The sequence below is a fragment of the Urocitellus parryii genome, chromosome 1, assembly GCF_045843805.1.
Source record: "Urocitellus parryii isolate mUroPar1 chromosome 1, mUroPar1.hap1, whole genome shotgun sequence".
Taxonomy (NCBI): domain Eukaryota; kingdom Metazoa; phylum Chordata; class Mammalia; order Rodentia; family Sciuridae; genus Urocitellus; species Urocitellus parryii.
This window is the reverse complement of record NC_135531.1, coordinates 222,397,881-222,412,851: the sequence shown is the minus strand read 5'-3', so window position 1 is coordinate 222,412,851 and position 14,971 is coordinate 222,397,881. Positions and strand designations below refer to the sequence as shown.

At 37.0% G+C, this 14,971-nt stretch overlaps 1 protein-coding gene across 2 annotated transcripts in view; it reads left to right on the top strand.

The window, feature by feature from the left end:
- The window catches only part of Abcb11 (ATP binding cassette subfamily B member 11), a 90,724-nt gene that overhangs the window by 13,631 nt on the left and 62,122 nt on the right, over nucleotides 1-14,971 (top strand). For both annotated transcript variants that reach the window (XM_026389591.2, XM_026389590.2), the window contains exons 4-8: nucleotides 1,542-1,590; nucleotides 2,360-2,598; nucleotides 11,377-11,464; nucleotides 12,574-12,707; nucleotides 14,348-14,519. In XM_026389591.2, the coding sequence (XP_026245376.1) occupies nucleotides 1,542-1,590; nucleotides 2,360-2,598; nucleotides 11,377-11,464; nucleotides 12,574-12,707; nucleotides 14,348-14,519 (682 nt within the window). The remainder of the gene's footprint in view (nucleotides 1-1,541; nucleotides 1,591-2,359; nucleotides 2,599-11,376; nucleotides 11,465-12,573; nucleotides 12,708-14,347; nucleotides 14,520-14,971) is intronic.

Below are 14,971 nucleotides of genomic sequence, written 5' to 3'. Positions count from 1 at the left end.
GCACTGGGGGTCAAGATGGAGAGCACGTGTTCATTCACTCACTCATTTCACAAAAATTAACTGAATGCCTGTAAGGTGTCAGGCACTGTTGTAGGTGCTGAGGATACAGAAAAGATCCAAATAGGCAAAAAGCTTTGCATTTGAGGATGGCAGTTTAGTAAGAGAGAATGAACACCACAAATAAATAAAACACATAACATGGTAGTTAGTGATAACCTCTCACTCACTTTCTGAGAGGAAAAAAAAAGAAGCAAACGCGGAAATTAAAATATGAAATGGTATGTGTATATGAGGGAGAAGGGTTAACAATTAAGAGACGTTGGCCAGGGAAGGCCCTGTTGTGGTGACTTTGGAGGGAATGACTGATTGATGTAAGGTATTTGTATCATGTAGGTATCTGAAGAAAGAACATTTTAGGAGAAAGAATAGCAAACATAAACATCCAGAGGAGGGAAGATATTTGGCATAGATAAAATTGAGCAAGGGGCCAGGTGACTAGAGTACTAAGAATTGAAATGGAGTGGGAGACGGGATCAGAGAGCCAATGGGGCCAGATCATGGCCTTGGATGAGGTCTCCATAAGGATTTAAGATTCCACCGTGGGTGGATAGGGAAGATGAGGGCAGCCAAGAGATAGGATCACATGTGTTGACTTTAGTTCACATGTGGTGAGGGGTCTCCAGCAGGCCCAGCAGCCTGGCTTAAGGAGGGGACGAATAAATAGCAGGATGGAAGCAGGAATAGACTTGAGGGAAAGGATTGAGGGTGATGGTGAGGATGTGATTCAGAGGCCAGGCAGTGGGACTTGGGATGCCTGGGGAAGGAAGAGAAATCTTGGTGGAGTTTAGTGATGGTGAGTAACTGGAGTGTTTAAGGGACTGCAGAACTAATTGAGGTTGACAAATAGCCATGGAAGGAGGTAAAAAGTGAGAAAACAAGAGTGATGGTGGAGTGAAGTATGTCAGAAGCATGGTAGTTTCACAGTCCAGGGTACGTACGTGGAATGGGTGACTTCAGTGAGTGGAGATCCTTGGAGCTAAGAAGCCTAAAGGCAAGTTGAGCATGACCTTATGAGAAAGGAAATGAATAACAATACTAAGGAAATTCAATCTTATGGAAATTGTGGAAGTGTCCTCAAATTTTCCATTATGCCAGTAAGCACTATTTAATGTAGTTGTTAAGATTTTAAGTGCTAAAAGGAAGCTTTAACATCAGCTAATCCAACCTCTTCGATTTATCCTTAAGGAAATGTAGGCATCAATAGGTGGAGGGTCATGACGGAAGGAAAATGGTTTATATGTTAGTATAATTGGGAGCACTGAGGCCTTTTTACTTTCTCTCAATACCTCTCAGAAAAACCTCTGTGAATCTCTACTGAAATCTCTAGAAGAATGAAAGGTTATTTTTAACATAATCAGATTTGACTGGAATTTCCTAATCTCTGGGAATGTTTTTTTTCTTGCTAAAGAATGGCTCATACCTGGGGAGAATTTCTCATTGTTTTGAAAAAGATGATCTTTAAATTTCTATTTTCTTCTCAGGCTACAAGATAATAAAGGTGAAGGCACCCAAGTTGGCTTCTTTCAACTGGTAATAAAACTACTGAATTATGGCACTGGGTTTGCCACTGTGAATTGTTCAGACCCTGGAGGAAGTGCTACCTCTTTAGTTATGCTGGCAGATTTTTAACTACAGAGATAACTTATGCAGTCATAAGCTTTACCTATATGATAGCATGCTGAATAGTGATCAGAAATATGTTACTGATTAAACAAATCCACAAAGTCTCCTGGGAAATAATCATGAAACTTATAATTATCATTTTAGTAAGGAAAATCATTGCAGTAACATCATATATATCTATTCTTATGACAAGTCTTTTGAAATTTTATAACTTAGGTATTTACCTGAATTTGTACCAGATAGAGGCATTTCTAGGCATGAGTAGGCACTCTCCATTCTTGTTATCAGTTCTCATGAGCCAATTTGTGCCATTGCTACATACGCCACATAGTATATCTACCTGGCAATGGCATCTGTGGTAGTAGCTAGTTCCTCCTCATGCTGCAGATGAATAGCAGAACACTAAAGTCAGCTCCTGAGGAAAAGAGAATGAATTCTGTGATTAGGAAAAAAGAAGATGATCTAACAATATACGAGACTCAAGTGTTAAATAATTGATGTACAATTTATTTTGATATGATTAGTATGAACTCGGCCACTTAATTAAGATGATTCACATAAAATCTGGTACTGAGTCTTACTTATCAGAATCTAGAACCCCAAATTAAGTAGTCCCTTTCTCTCCTACCTTTTATCCGTAGATGATCCCTAACTCTAATCCTTTTTTTTTTTCAAGTTTCGATTTTCTTCATCAACTGACATTTGGATGATATTGGTGGGAAGTTTATGTGCATTTCTCCATGGACTAGCCCAGCCAGGCATGGTTTTCATATTTGGTGAGATGACAGATGTTTTTATTGACTATGACATTGAAATACAAGAACTCAAGATTCCAGGAAAAGCATGTGTGAATAACACTATAGTATGGATCAACAGTTCACTCAACCAGAATGTGACAAATGGAACACGTTGTGGGTAGGCTATTTTTAATTTTTCTTATGTCTTAAATTATAATTCTGAATGTATGAATGGACCAATATTGGCTGATGTGGAGAGGCATCTAACACAAGAACAGACATATCAATTTGCCTGTATTTCTAGAAATTACTCTCCCTTGAAGCTCTTTCCAACTTACCAGCTTCTAAATTTAAAACTTAACAGAAACAGAATTGGAAATAATTTTTCAAATACAGTGGTATTTGAATAACATGTTTATTTAGCTTTTATGTACTAAGATCACTGTGAAAATGGAGTTGGGTGGGACAAGGGAGAGAGGAAAAGGGAGTGGTAAACATTAACTGTTTGTTGACTGTGTGCTTAAATATGACACTATCAATACTTAATCCACAAGGGAGGAGAATTTCACTGGAGTCTCAAATCAAGAGCACCCACCCCAATTCCCTTTTGCCCCTTAGTTTTAGGGCTGTGGCTAATGACTAATACGAATAATGAGCATACTGCATTGGTTGGAGTAGAGGGTCCCTGGTCATAGTAGTTGAGTATCCACGGAAGAGTGGTGTGGTGCTGTGATTGGAAAGTAGCTATGCAGAAATAGCCAGAACTCAGCCAGGTGCAGTAACTGTGCTACTGTTTTCTGTGATAAGCCTGACAGGCCACCTGGTAATCAGTGAGTCAGTAGTGCACGTGGGCTGACTCATTGTCACAGGATGGACTTTGCGTCCTGCCTCATGCTGCCTCAGGTTCAGGACATACTCATTTGCACGTATAAATCCATATACTCAGGTTCAAGAGTCAAGGGCAGGGCACACCCTGCCTGGATACACACTTGGAATGGCTCCCTCAAAAGAATTTCTATTTCACATCTTCATTTTTTAAATTTTCTACAGGCATGATTCCGACTATGAGTAAGTTTTTCTAAATCCCTGATATTCTTCAGTGATTTCTCTACTTTGAGGGTTATTCATTCAACCAAAATCTTTGGAACACCAACGATGTACCAGGAAATGGTGGAAGCATCAAGGACACAGTTACCTTAGAAGTCATTGTCCTCATCTTGGCGACCTTAGGTCTAGCCAGCCAGACCATCATTCAATCATTCATAAATATGTAGTTTCAGACTGGTAGGTGCTGAATGGTGAAAAAGCACAAGATAACACACAATTGGTAGAATTACCCTTGAAAAATGAACACACCAACTCATAAGAAATAAATTTGCTAGTGTCTAAATATATCTTTTCTAAACTTAAAAGTTTCTTTCTATCTGAAAGACTCAGAGCAGTTTGTTTAACAGAAATTGAGTGCAATGACAGTCTTTTTAAACTCTTAGTTTTTGTTGGAGGACAGAAATGAACTACTTTTTACAGAGTGGTATGACCACAAAATGTAAAGTTAATCTTTCTCCCCATGTATGATGTAAATTGACTCAAACCATTAACAACATTAATACATTAACTATCATGAAGATAATTTTTTCAAGGAAAAATTCCAGTGATTATATCCTGTTATGCCTTAAAAATTGAAAGTAAATTCTTGATTATTATTATTATTATTATTATTTTATGGTACTGGGGATTGGACACAGTGCTTCTTACGTTAGGCAAGCATTCCTCCACTGAGCTCCATTCCCAGCTCCAGAAAATAAATGTTTAAGAGCTCAAAATTTGAGGCCTTTCCATGATAATAGGTGTTCATAAATACTTGTTAGATAAATTAAAGAATGAATCTACATTTAATGTTTGTATCAGGCATCTGTTAGAAAGGAATTTTCTGTGGCTCATGCTCCTTTTACTCATTCTTACTGCGACCCCTGGGAATTTTAAGCAGAACATTGGCTTTGGCTGAATTCATATGATGCCAAGCATGTAAATAAATATTTATCCTTTTTTTTTTTTAGAAAATTTAATACAGATATCTGAAACTGTGTAGAGCACTCCTTTCTTGGCCATTGGGTTACCAGGAGTTCTGATAAATTAAATACTTTAATTGTGAGTTATTATGGTCACTAACATGAGTACTATTTCTTGTATTTCTGAATAACATGTTTATTTAGCTTTTATGTACTAAGATCACTGTGAAAATGGAGTTGGGTGGGACAAGGGAGAGAGGACAAGGGAGAGAACATTTCCCATCTGTGAGTAATTAATATGACTCCAATGTCCCCCAATTTCCTTTTCAAGTTTCTTTCTTGGAAAAAAAAGATATCATTAAGGATACAATTTCTCCACCTCTTTTAGTAGAGGTATTAGACTTGGAATCTACAAGACAACTCATTAATTTTAGCAACGTAAGGATGCATGATAATTGTAGGAGCTAGTTTTACTCTTTATATTGTTTTCCACATATCTCTTGTAATCTGTTGGATGGAATTTTTAATTTAAATTCTTATAATGGTTTTCAGTGAATGACACTGATCAGGATTACAGAACAGCAGGCTCCTGATTAGCTTATCAGAATTTCTGCTCAGAATAGTAAATAAGTAAAAGAATGAAAGCAGATGAAAGGATAGGAAATTAAAACATCATAATACAATTTTCTTTTACCCAATTAAGTATAAACAAATGGAAGCAACAAAGTCTTTTTAACTCAATCATGGAAAAAGCATACTATAATTTCTGTGATAATCTATTGGTCACATAGATCAATTCCAGTACAGTTTTGGAAGGACTTTATAAGAATGTGACTACCTAGAGAGAATCTCTAGGGTCCCACTGGAGGCTGACCCTTGCCACCACTGGGAAGCTGGAGTCCTTACTTGCCCCAACTATGGATGCATGAAGTTGGAAATCTGAGGCTGTACATTCACTTGCATTTCAGTCTATTTTCTTAGTAACATACGTTCAACTTAGTTATGTAAGCACTGCTTTGAAGTTGGATGCTTTAAAACTACAAACTTTTAAACAATTAGCTTTTTTGAGATATAATTCATATACCACAAATTTCAACCAATTAAAGTGTGCAGTACAATGGTTTTAAATATAGTCACAGAGTTGTATACCCATGCCACAATCAATTTTAGAACATTTTCATTACCACAAAGAAATCTTATACCCTTACCTATCATTCCCTTAATTCTCATTCATATCATTCCTGGGCAACACTAATCTTCTTTCTATCTCTGTAGATTTGCTTATTCTGAACATTTCCTATAAGTGGAATCATATAATATGTGGTCTTTTATGTGTAACTGACTCCATTAATGTAGCATGGAAACAAAAATGTTTTCAAATTCTATCAATGTTGTAACATGGACCAGTGTGTCATTTATTTTTATTGTTGAATAATATTTTATCATATGAACATAATATGTTTTATTTATCCATTTGTCAGTCCATGGGTATTTGAGTTGTTCCCACTCTTTGGCTATTACAAATAATGCAGCTATGAACATTTGTGTGAAAATTCTTGTGTGGACATATGTTTTCATTTCTGTTAGATAAATACCTAAGAATAGAATTGCTGGATCATGTGGTAACTACATGTTTAATCATAGGAAGAACTGTAAGGCTGTGTTACAAAGTGGCTATACCATTTGCATTCTCCCTAGTGGTACATAAGGAGCCCAATTTTTTCACATCCTCACTCACATTTGTTACATGTTATCTACATTTTGATAATAGCTCTAGGAGGCTGAATAATGGTTCCCAAGGAGATCTAGACCTTAGTCCTTGGAACTTGTGAATATTACCCTATACAGAAAAAGAGTCAATAAAGATGTGATTAAAGATCTTGGGATAGATGAGTTCATCCTGGATAAATATCTTGGGATAGATGAGTTCGTCCTGGATATAAAGATCTTGGGATAGATGAGTTCATCCTGGATTATCCAGGTGAGCTCTAATTGCACCCATAGTTGCTTTTAACAGGGACAATTACCAAGACAGAGGTAGAGGGCAATTTGACTGTAGAGAGAAGAGAAGAGGCAGGGTGACTACAGAGGAAGACAGTGTAATGATGTCACACCCAAGGAATGTGAGCTAATACCAAAAGCTAGAAGAGGCAAGGAAGAGATTCTCCCCAGGAGCCTTTGGAGATGGCACAACTCTGACATAACTTGCTTTTGGCTCAGTGAATCTGACTTCTGATTTCTGTTTTCCATAAATATAAGGGAATAAATTTTCTCTTGTGTTAAGCCATCAAGTTTGTGGTGATCTGTTACAGCTGTCATAGGAAATGGATACAGTAACTCACCTAGTGAGTGTGCAGTAGTATTTCCTTGTGGTTTTCATTTGCACTTCCCTAAAGGCTAGTGATGTCAGACATCTCTTTAGGTGCTTATTTGCCATATTTATATCTTCTTTGGAAACATGACTGTTCAGATCCTTTGCCCTGTTTAAAATTGGCTTATGTCTTTTATGTCTTTATGTCTGCGTCATGAGGTTCTTTAGATGTTCTAGATACAAGTCTCTTATCAAATACTGGATTTTCAGAAAACTTCCCTCATTCTTTGAGTTATCTTCAGTCTCTTGATGTCCATCTTCTACATTTTAAATTTTGGTGACATCTACTTCATTTTTCCCTTTTATTATTTTGTTGCTTCTGCTTTTGGCATCATAACTAAGAAATCATTGTCAAATCCAAAGTCACAAAGACTTTAAATCTTCATTTTCTTTTAAGGGTTTTATAATTTTGCTCTCATATTTAGATCTGTGATTTATTTTGAGTCAATTTTGATGTGTGATGTGAGGTAGGGGTCCCACATGATTCCTTTCCACATAGTCAGTTATCGCTGCGTGTTTTTTTTTTTGCAAGACTCTCTTTTCTTGTTTTCTTTCCTCCCCTTTCCTTCTTGTGTCTGCCCTTCTCTTCCCCCTTTCTCTCCTTCCCTTCCTCCTTCGCCCCCTCCATCCTTCTTTCTTTCTTTACCATTGAATAGTCTCAGAACCCTTATCAAAATAAATGTACTATAAACATATGTTTATTTTGGAGTTCTGAATTTTATGCCATCCATCTAAATATCTATATTTTAAAAATTTATTCTAATTAGTTATACATGACAGCAGAATGCATTTCAACTCACTGTGCACAAATGGAACATAACTTCTCATTTCTCTAGCTTTACATGATGCAGAGTCACACAGTTCATGCATTCATACATGTACATCCTTCCCAACCCCCACCCCACCCCTCTTCTCACTCCCCTCAGCCAATCCAAAGTTCCTCCATTCTTCCCTAGGCACCCCCAGCCTCCATATTAATCAGCATCCACATATCAGAGAAAACATTTGGCCTTTGATATTTTGGGATTGGCTTATTTTGCTTAGCATGATATTCTCACTTTATAGCTCACTGCTATAAACTTTGATGTGGCTTCATCATCGTAGTATGCTGATTTTAATTCTTTTAGGTATAAACCGAGAAGTGGGATAGCTGGGTCAAATGATGGTTCCATTCCAAGTTTTCTAAGGAATCTCCATACTGCTTTCTAGAGTGGTTGCACCAATTTGCAGTCTCACCAGCAATGCATGAATGTACCTTTTTCCCCACATCCTTGCCAATATTTATTGTTACTTGTATTATTGATAATTTCCCTTCTGACTGGAGTTAAATGAAATCTTAGAGTAGTTTTGATTTGCATTTCACTAATTGCTAGAGATGTTAAGCATTTTTTCATATACTTGTTGACCATTCATATTTCTTCTTCTGTGAAGTGCCTGTTCAGTTACTTAGCTCATTTACAGGTTGGGCCTTCCTTCCTTCCTTCCTTCCTTCCTTCCTTCCTTCCTTCCTTCCTTCCTGGTGTTGTTTTGGAGTTCTTTATATATCCTGGAGATTAGTGCTCTATATGATGTGCATGTGGTAAAGATTTTCTCCCATTATGTAGGCTTTCTTTTAATGTTATTGATGATTGTTTCCTTTCCTGAGAAGAAGCTTTTTAGTTTGACTTCATCCCACTTATTGATTCTTGATGTCACATTTTCTTCATTGATCCATTGTTAGACACTTAGGTTGATTAATTTTTATAGATACAAGATTATTTTAAAATCATATGAAAAGAGAAAAGAGCTAAAGTAACTAAAACAGTTTTTTTAAAAGGAATAATAAAATGGAAGGAATCTGTCTACCTGATCTCAAGGTATATTATGTAACTACAATAATCAAGACTATGTGGTATTGACAGAAGGCAGACATACAGATCAGTTGAATAGAACAGAGAGCCCAGAAATAGATTCACACACTTACATCTGATTTTTGACAAAAGTAAAAAAAAGCAGTTCATTGGAATAAACTTCTTATCACATGATAGTCAAGCAATTGGATATCCATAGTTTTAAAAAAATGCACCCATATGAAAGCTCAAGAAGATCTTGGACCCAGATATTTTTAAAAGTGTCAATTTTTAGAAAAATATGTAGGAGACCACTTCATGTTCTGGGCTAACCAAAGAGGTCTTAGACTTAAAACCAAAAGCAAAACTCATAAAAGAAAAAATCAATACTTTCCAATAGGGATTTCACATTAAAATTAAAAACCTTTGCTCTGCAAAAACCCTGTAGAAGGGTGAAAAGACACAAAACAGAGTAGGAGACATATTTACCTATTATATATAAAACAAAAAGACTAGAGTCTAGAAGACATCAAGAATTTTCAAAACTCAATGTTAAGAACAACCAAACTCCAATTAGAAGATGGGAAAAAGACATTTTATAAGGCTGTGAAGATGGCAAATGAGCACATGAACAAAACATGTTCAATATTATCAGTTAGGGGGAAACAAAATAAAAATGAGATATCACTATACAACTAGCAGAATGGTTAAAATAAAAAACAGTGAAAACTCCTGAATGAGGATGAAAAACAGTTTCTTGGGGGGAAAGCTGTCATTCTCTGAAATAAACATCTAGCCAGTGGTAAGTGTGCACCCAGTCCACATGAATGTTCTATAAAGTAACTTTGCCCAAAGATAAGTTATTTGTCTTTCCGGTAGATGTCCTATTTATTTAGGAATGCAGAGCCACCAAGGTTCTGAAACTAGGACTTGGACCCACTTCTGCCATCTCATAGCACTTGGCCTGAAGTTGGTGCTGATAATGTGTAGCACCAACTCCTGGGGATTAGTCTACAGTGCAGGAGACCATTGGCTTTCTAGGTTTCCCCTAGTTTCCATAAAAGTCTGGAGATGTGATTAGAGTTTTACCGGCTTTAGAGATTGTCAGAGGGGTTGACCTTGGCAGTTATTTTCTTCTTTATTAGTATTTTAAAAGTCAAAGTAAAATCAAGATGCATTTACTGATTACCTACTTTATATATATATATTGTACCATACTTTGACAAGAGTGCCCAAACAGTATAAAACCAGCCTTTACCTCAAGTAGACTGCAATTTACTAGTAAGAAAAATATGAATATACTCGATATAAATATATGGAATACAGTAAATAAAAACAAAATGTAAATTTTTTTCTCTTTCATTGTTAAAGTCTTGCCAAACTACATTTCAACCTCAATTCTGCAAATGTGAATCAAAAGCATATTCTATACTTGAGAGATGGAAGAGCTAGGGTTACTTAACCCTTCCCTGTTAAGGAAGAAAAATATTTTATTTTTTACTTTCTATAGAATATTGCTGCCAGATGGCAATAAAACTTGTGAAATAAGTTTGTTCTATATTAAGTAAATTATTTGGTCTGAGTTCTCTAAGGGGAGAGAATAATTCAAGTTTGAGTCACAAGAAGGTCTGATAGAGAACAGGAATGGTGCAGGATGTTCATCCATGATGAAGATGCTGCTTCTGCTTTTAGAAAGAAATCATCTATCATTTAACTTATCTTAAAGGGTCAGCATGGTTATCAGCCAATATGTTGATTTTCTAATTGTAACATTCCTTATTTCCTGAAAGCAATTTTAGAATATTTTTCCCCTCCCTTTCCTGGTCCTGCCAATCCCAAACTTTGTGCCATCACACGTAGTTCTGCTGGGGAAAATGCAAAGCGCTTTCTTGCTATTTCCTGCAAGTGCCTTTGGCTTCAACTTTAGAAACTGTCTTGAAAGGGAGCTTCTTGGGCTGTAGTCAGCAAGAAGACAGGGCAAAGAAAGGGCTTTTCTCCCCTTTGGAAAGATGACATGCACATTTTTCACAGTGTCACTCTGAGATGGAGAAATTGAAAAGCTGGCTTAGATTCCCACAGGAGGTAATGGTAATCCTCTTGGTTTACAGCACCCTTCATTCTATGTATCTTTTTAGACAGTCTTTCAGACTTTCTACCTTTCTCTGGCTATGATTGCTCTATTGCTGCATGTATATGAGTGGAAAGGTCCAAGGAGAAGGGAGCATGGGGTAACCATTCAGGGACCCCTCTCTTCTAGTAACTGCTGAAAGATCATTTACACTCGTAGCATCTCTGCCTATAGAAGTAAAGAGGATGAGCATATTTGCTGTGATTGGTACTATGAAATCTATTTAGAGTTTTGGTTGAATTGATAATAATTTTGCATAGATAAAATGTCTCACTCATTTAATAGAACTACATAGCACATATATTTCATATATTTTATTTATTTTTTCAGTACTGGAGATTGAACTCAGGGCCACTCGGCCACTGAGCCACATCCCCAGCCCTGTTTTGTATTTTATTTAGAGACAGGTTCTCACGGAGTTGCTTAGCATCTCACCATTGCTGAGACTGGCTTTGAACTCATGATCTTCCTGCCTTGACCTCCCATGCTGCTGGGATTATGGGCATGTGCCACCATGGCCAGCTATATATTTTAAATACCTCTGTACATACAAATATAATCCTTGGTAATTTCTTCCTACCTGAAAGTCTTAACATCTCTCCCACTCCCTCTTTTGAAGGTTGCTGAACATTGAAAATGAAATGATTTTTTTTGCCAGTTTCTATGCCTTGACTGGTGCCGCAGTACTTCTCTTAGGCTATATTCAGGTTAGTAGCACCTCCATTTTATTTACTGATCAACTTCTGGGCTCTTGACATTACATGAAATGCAGTGTTGACTTTAACCTTTAAGCTACTGGAAAACCATAAGAATAGCACTTCTGTGTTGGGAGGATGTGACAGAAAGCGGGTGGGATGTTGTTCTCAGGGAACAGAATCAGTTGTCCAGAAAGGGAGAGTAGACTTTTAGTTGCAATGTCTATTTCTCTTGCCCTTCCCTACTTTATTCTCTCTCCTGGGCTCAGAAAATACAGCTGTGGGTGTGTTTGTAGGGGAGAATTGAGTAGCCCGGAGAAAGTCAAGCAAGTGGAGGTGAAGGAAAGCACAGTGTAATTTCTTTTCCTCTGTCATTGTTGAAGTCTCATTAAATTGCATTCCAACCAGCATTCTGTAAATGTGAATTAAGTCATGGAAGGCCTAGGATTATTTAATCCTTCTTAAGGATGAAAACTTTTCCATTTTTTGCCACCTTCTGTATTAAAACAATATTAAATTCCTCTTCCAAGTTATTCAAGAATTCCAGATAGTATTAGTTGTAAAGAGAATTGAACCATTCTGTCCTGCTCTAGGACTTTTGATGACATGCTTACTTTCCATCACTAGGAGATATCTAACCGCAGATTAGCTTTCCTGCACCTTCCATCCTTTTCGTGTTACATGTCCTTAAAAATCATTGCATGAAACCTACATATGAATGCTTATCAGCATACCTGTTAGGGGGAAAATTCACCCAGAAGTAGTGTGCAAAGCCAGTGATTTTTAGAGCAACGATATCTTGGTTTTGGTGCTATGAGTCTTATTTCACTCATGGAGAAAGTGAACATTGATAGGGTGAAGTCTAGAAGTCAAGGGGTTGTTCATGTGTCAGAGTTGGATCCAAACCCAGATTTCTGGCCACACCCTCGAAAGTTGTTCTGTTCACCTCCACTTTTAGCCGCAGGTGCCAGAAATCATTCCTTAGGTTCCAAGAAGAGGCATTTTGTGAATTATTTCCCTTCTGTTTTCAACCATTACACGGAAAGTGTTATCTTCTGAGAAGAGAAGGAGTTAAATATGTGTAACATTGCCATGCTAAGCGTTCTTTTGTCCATTTTCAGGTGTGTTTTTGGGTCATTGCTGGAGCCCATCAGATACAGAAAATGAGAAAATTTTACTTTAGGAGAATAATGAGAATGGAAATCGGGTGGTTTGACTGCCATGCCGTGGGCGAGTTGAATACAAGATTCTCTGAGTAAGCTGCTGGTAGAACAGTGTTTTAAGTGTCATGTTTTTGATAATAAAACTTGTTTCTAAATTAAACAGCAATTTGAAAATATTTTCAGTTAGATTGGATATATTGGCTCTGTTAGGTGCGGCTTTCTTAGAAAGCCTGGCCTTTTTCATAGGCAATGCCTTTTAAATATGGTTATTAAACACTGAAGCTAGGTAACTTCAATTTGGGTTGTAGGTCCTTGATTAAAACATTAGAAGTATAATAGGAGAGTTTAAAGAAGTAGGTTAATTTGACCTCAGAAGGAGAAATGGAAGAAGGCTATTCTAATCTACACACATATGGAAAATACAATTCAAAATTAATTATCTAAATAATTTCTGCACATAAAAAAACAAAGATAATTCCAAAAATAGTTTGAGAAGGGTTCAAACTGAAAACCAGATTTAAATTCAGTTTATGGGCTGGGAATGTAGCTCAGGGTAGAGCAATTGCTTACTATGCAAGAGGCCCTGGGTCCAATCCCTAATACTGCAAATTGTAATCATCATCACCTCAACATAGCCCGTTTACATCCAAGTATAGCATAGTTTGGGTCATTAATGGGCCCCCAAAATTTCTCAATGAGCCCTGAGTTAGAACCAGTTGAACCCTATTGAATTGGGTTGACCTTTGAGGTTCCATGAAAGACAATATTCAGAGAAGACAAAGCTAAAGTTTAGGCCCCTAGATTCCAGCACTTACTTAGTTACTTACTTACCGCTTACTTACTGTGATCTTGAAGAGCTGGATGTTAAACTTGTTAGAATACGATGATCTAATCTCTGGGTATTCCTTAGGTTCTTTCTTGCTCTTAAGTCCCACTTAAGTCCCAAGCCCTCTTTTCTCCATGTGGATAAGATGAACTTTATGTGACTGTCTTCCACCAATATTCTGAATGACTAGCCAAAGGAACAAGAGGAGCAAACAAACAAATACTCAGACTAACACATATTGGTGGCTTAGTATTTGAAAGATACTGTTCTACATGCTTTCCATATATTAGCTAATTTAATTCTCATTATTGGCCACTGTTACTATCCCCATTTTATAGATGAGAAAGCTTAAACACAAAAAGGGTAAAGTGATTTGTCCACAAACAGCTTGTGTTTAAATTCAGCCACATTTAGCCACTATTCACTGCTGCCTATTAACAGAATGCAGTAACTACATTCAAACAAACACAAAGCAGGCAGATTAATCATATTTCCATGGAAACACAGGGAGGAAGATACTACTTCTTCCTGGGGATTACCTAAAATTTATGACTGAGGTGGTAAAGACCCTTGAGGCTGAGAGGATTAATCAGACCTGAAGGGAAGGACTCTCCAGATAGGCCAGAGTTATTAACTGCAAGAAAGAGAGACAAATAAGGTTGTTTCCAAAATTTATCATCAATGTCCAGTGGATATCAGCTGGAAAATTGTGACCAAAGTTGGCTGTGAACAGAGAAGCTAGATCACATCCCAAGGTGCAGCAAATATTTTAAGATTTGAGCATCTGTTATACTACCTGAGGACAATGGTGGACCAGAGATGGGTGTGTTTAGAAGAAAGGGAATGTCAGTGAGCCATGTGAGTTGGCCAAATTGTTTTAGTGATTCAAGTCTCTCTTGTTTCTAGTGATATTAATAAAATCAATGACGCCATTGGTGACCAAATGGCCACATTCATTCAGCGCATGACCTCAGCCATCTGTGGGTTCCTGTTGGGATTTTTAAGGGGTTGGAAACTGACCTTCGTTATTATTTCTGTCAGCCCTCTCATTGGGATTGGAGCAGGCATCATTGCTTTGGTAAGAATGTCTTTTTGCTTTTCTCCATGGGAAGACATTTGCACTCATAAACAAACCAAAATATGAAGCTTTTCTACTTTGTTTAGTCGATATAATTATTGCTATTTTGATTTATTCCACAGCATCAAATAAGTTTCATACAGCAGGAATTAATGATATTTTAATAAGATAAATATTATTTTATTAATATCAAACAACTATATTTATTGAACATCTACTATTTTGCCAGGTACTATTAGGAGCTTCATATTTGTCATCTCTAATTCTTACTATAATTGTGTAATGAAAGTACTAACACTGTTTTAAATATAAGAAACTGAAGCTCTAACAAGTAAAAGGACTTAAATGGGACTGCACAGCTTACAGAGCAGGATTTGAGTTCAAGGGAACCCCCTGATGCCAAATCCCCACCTACTCTCCGGTGTTCTTGTTGCTCTCTATGTGCTCCAGAG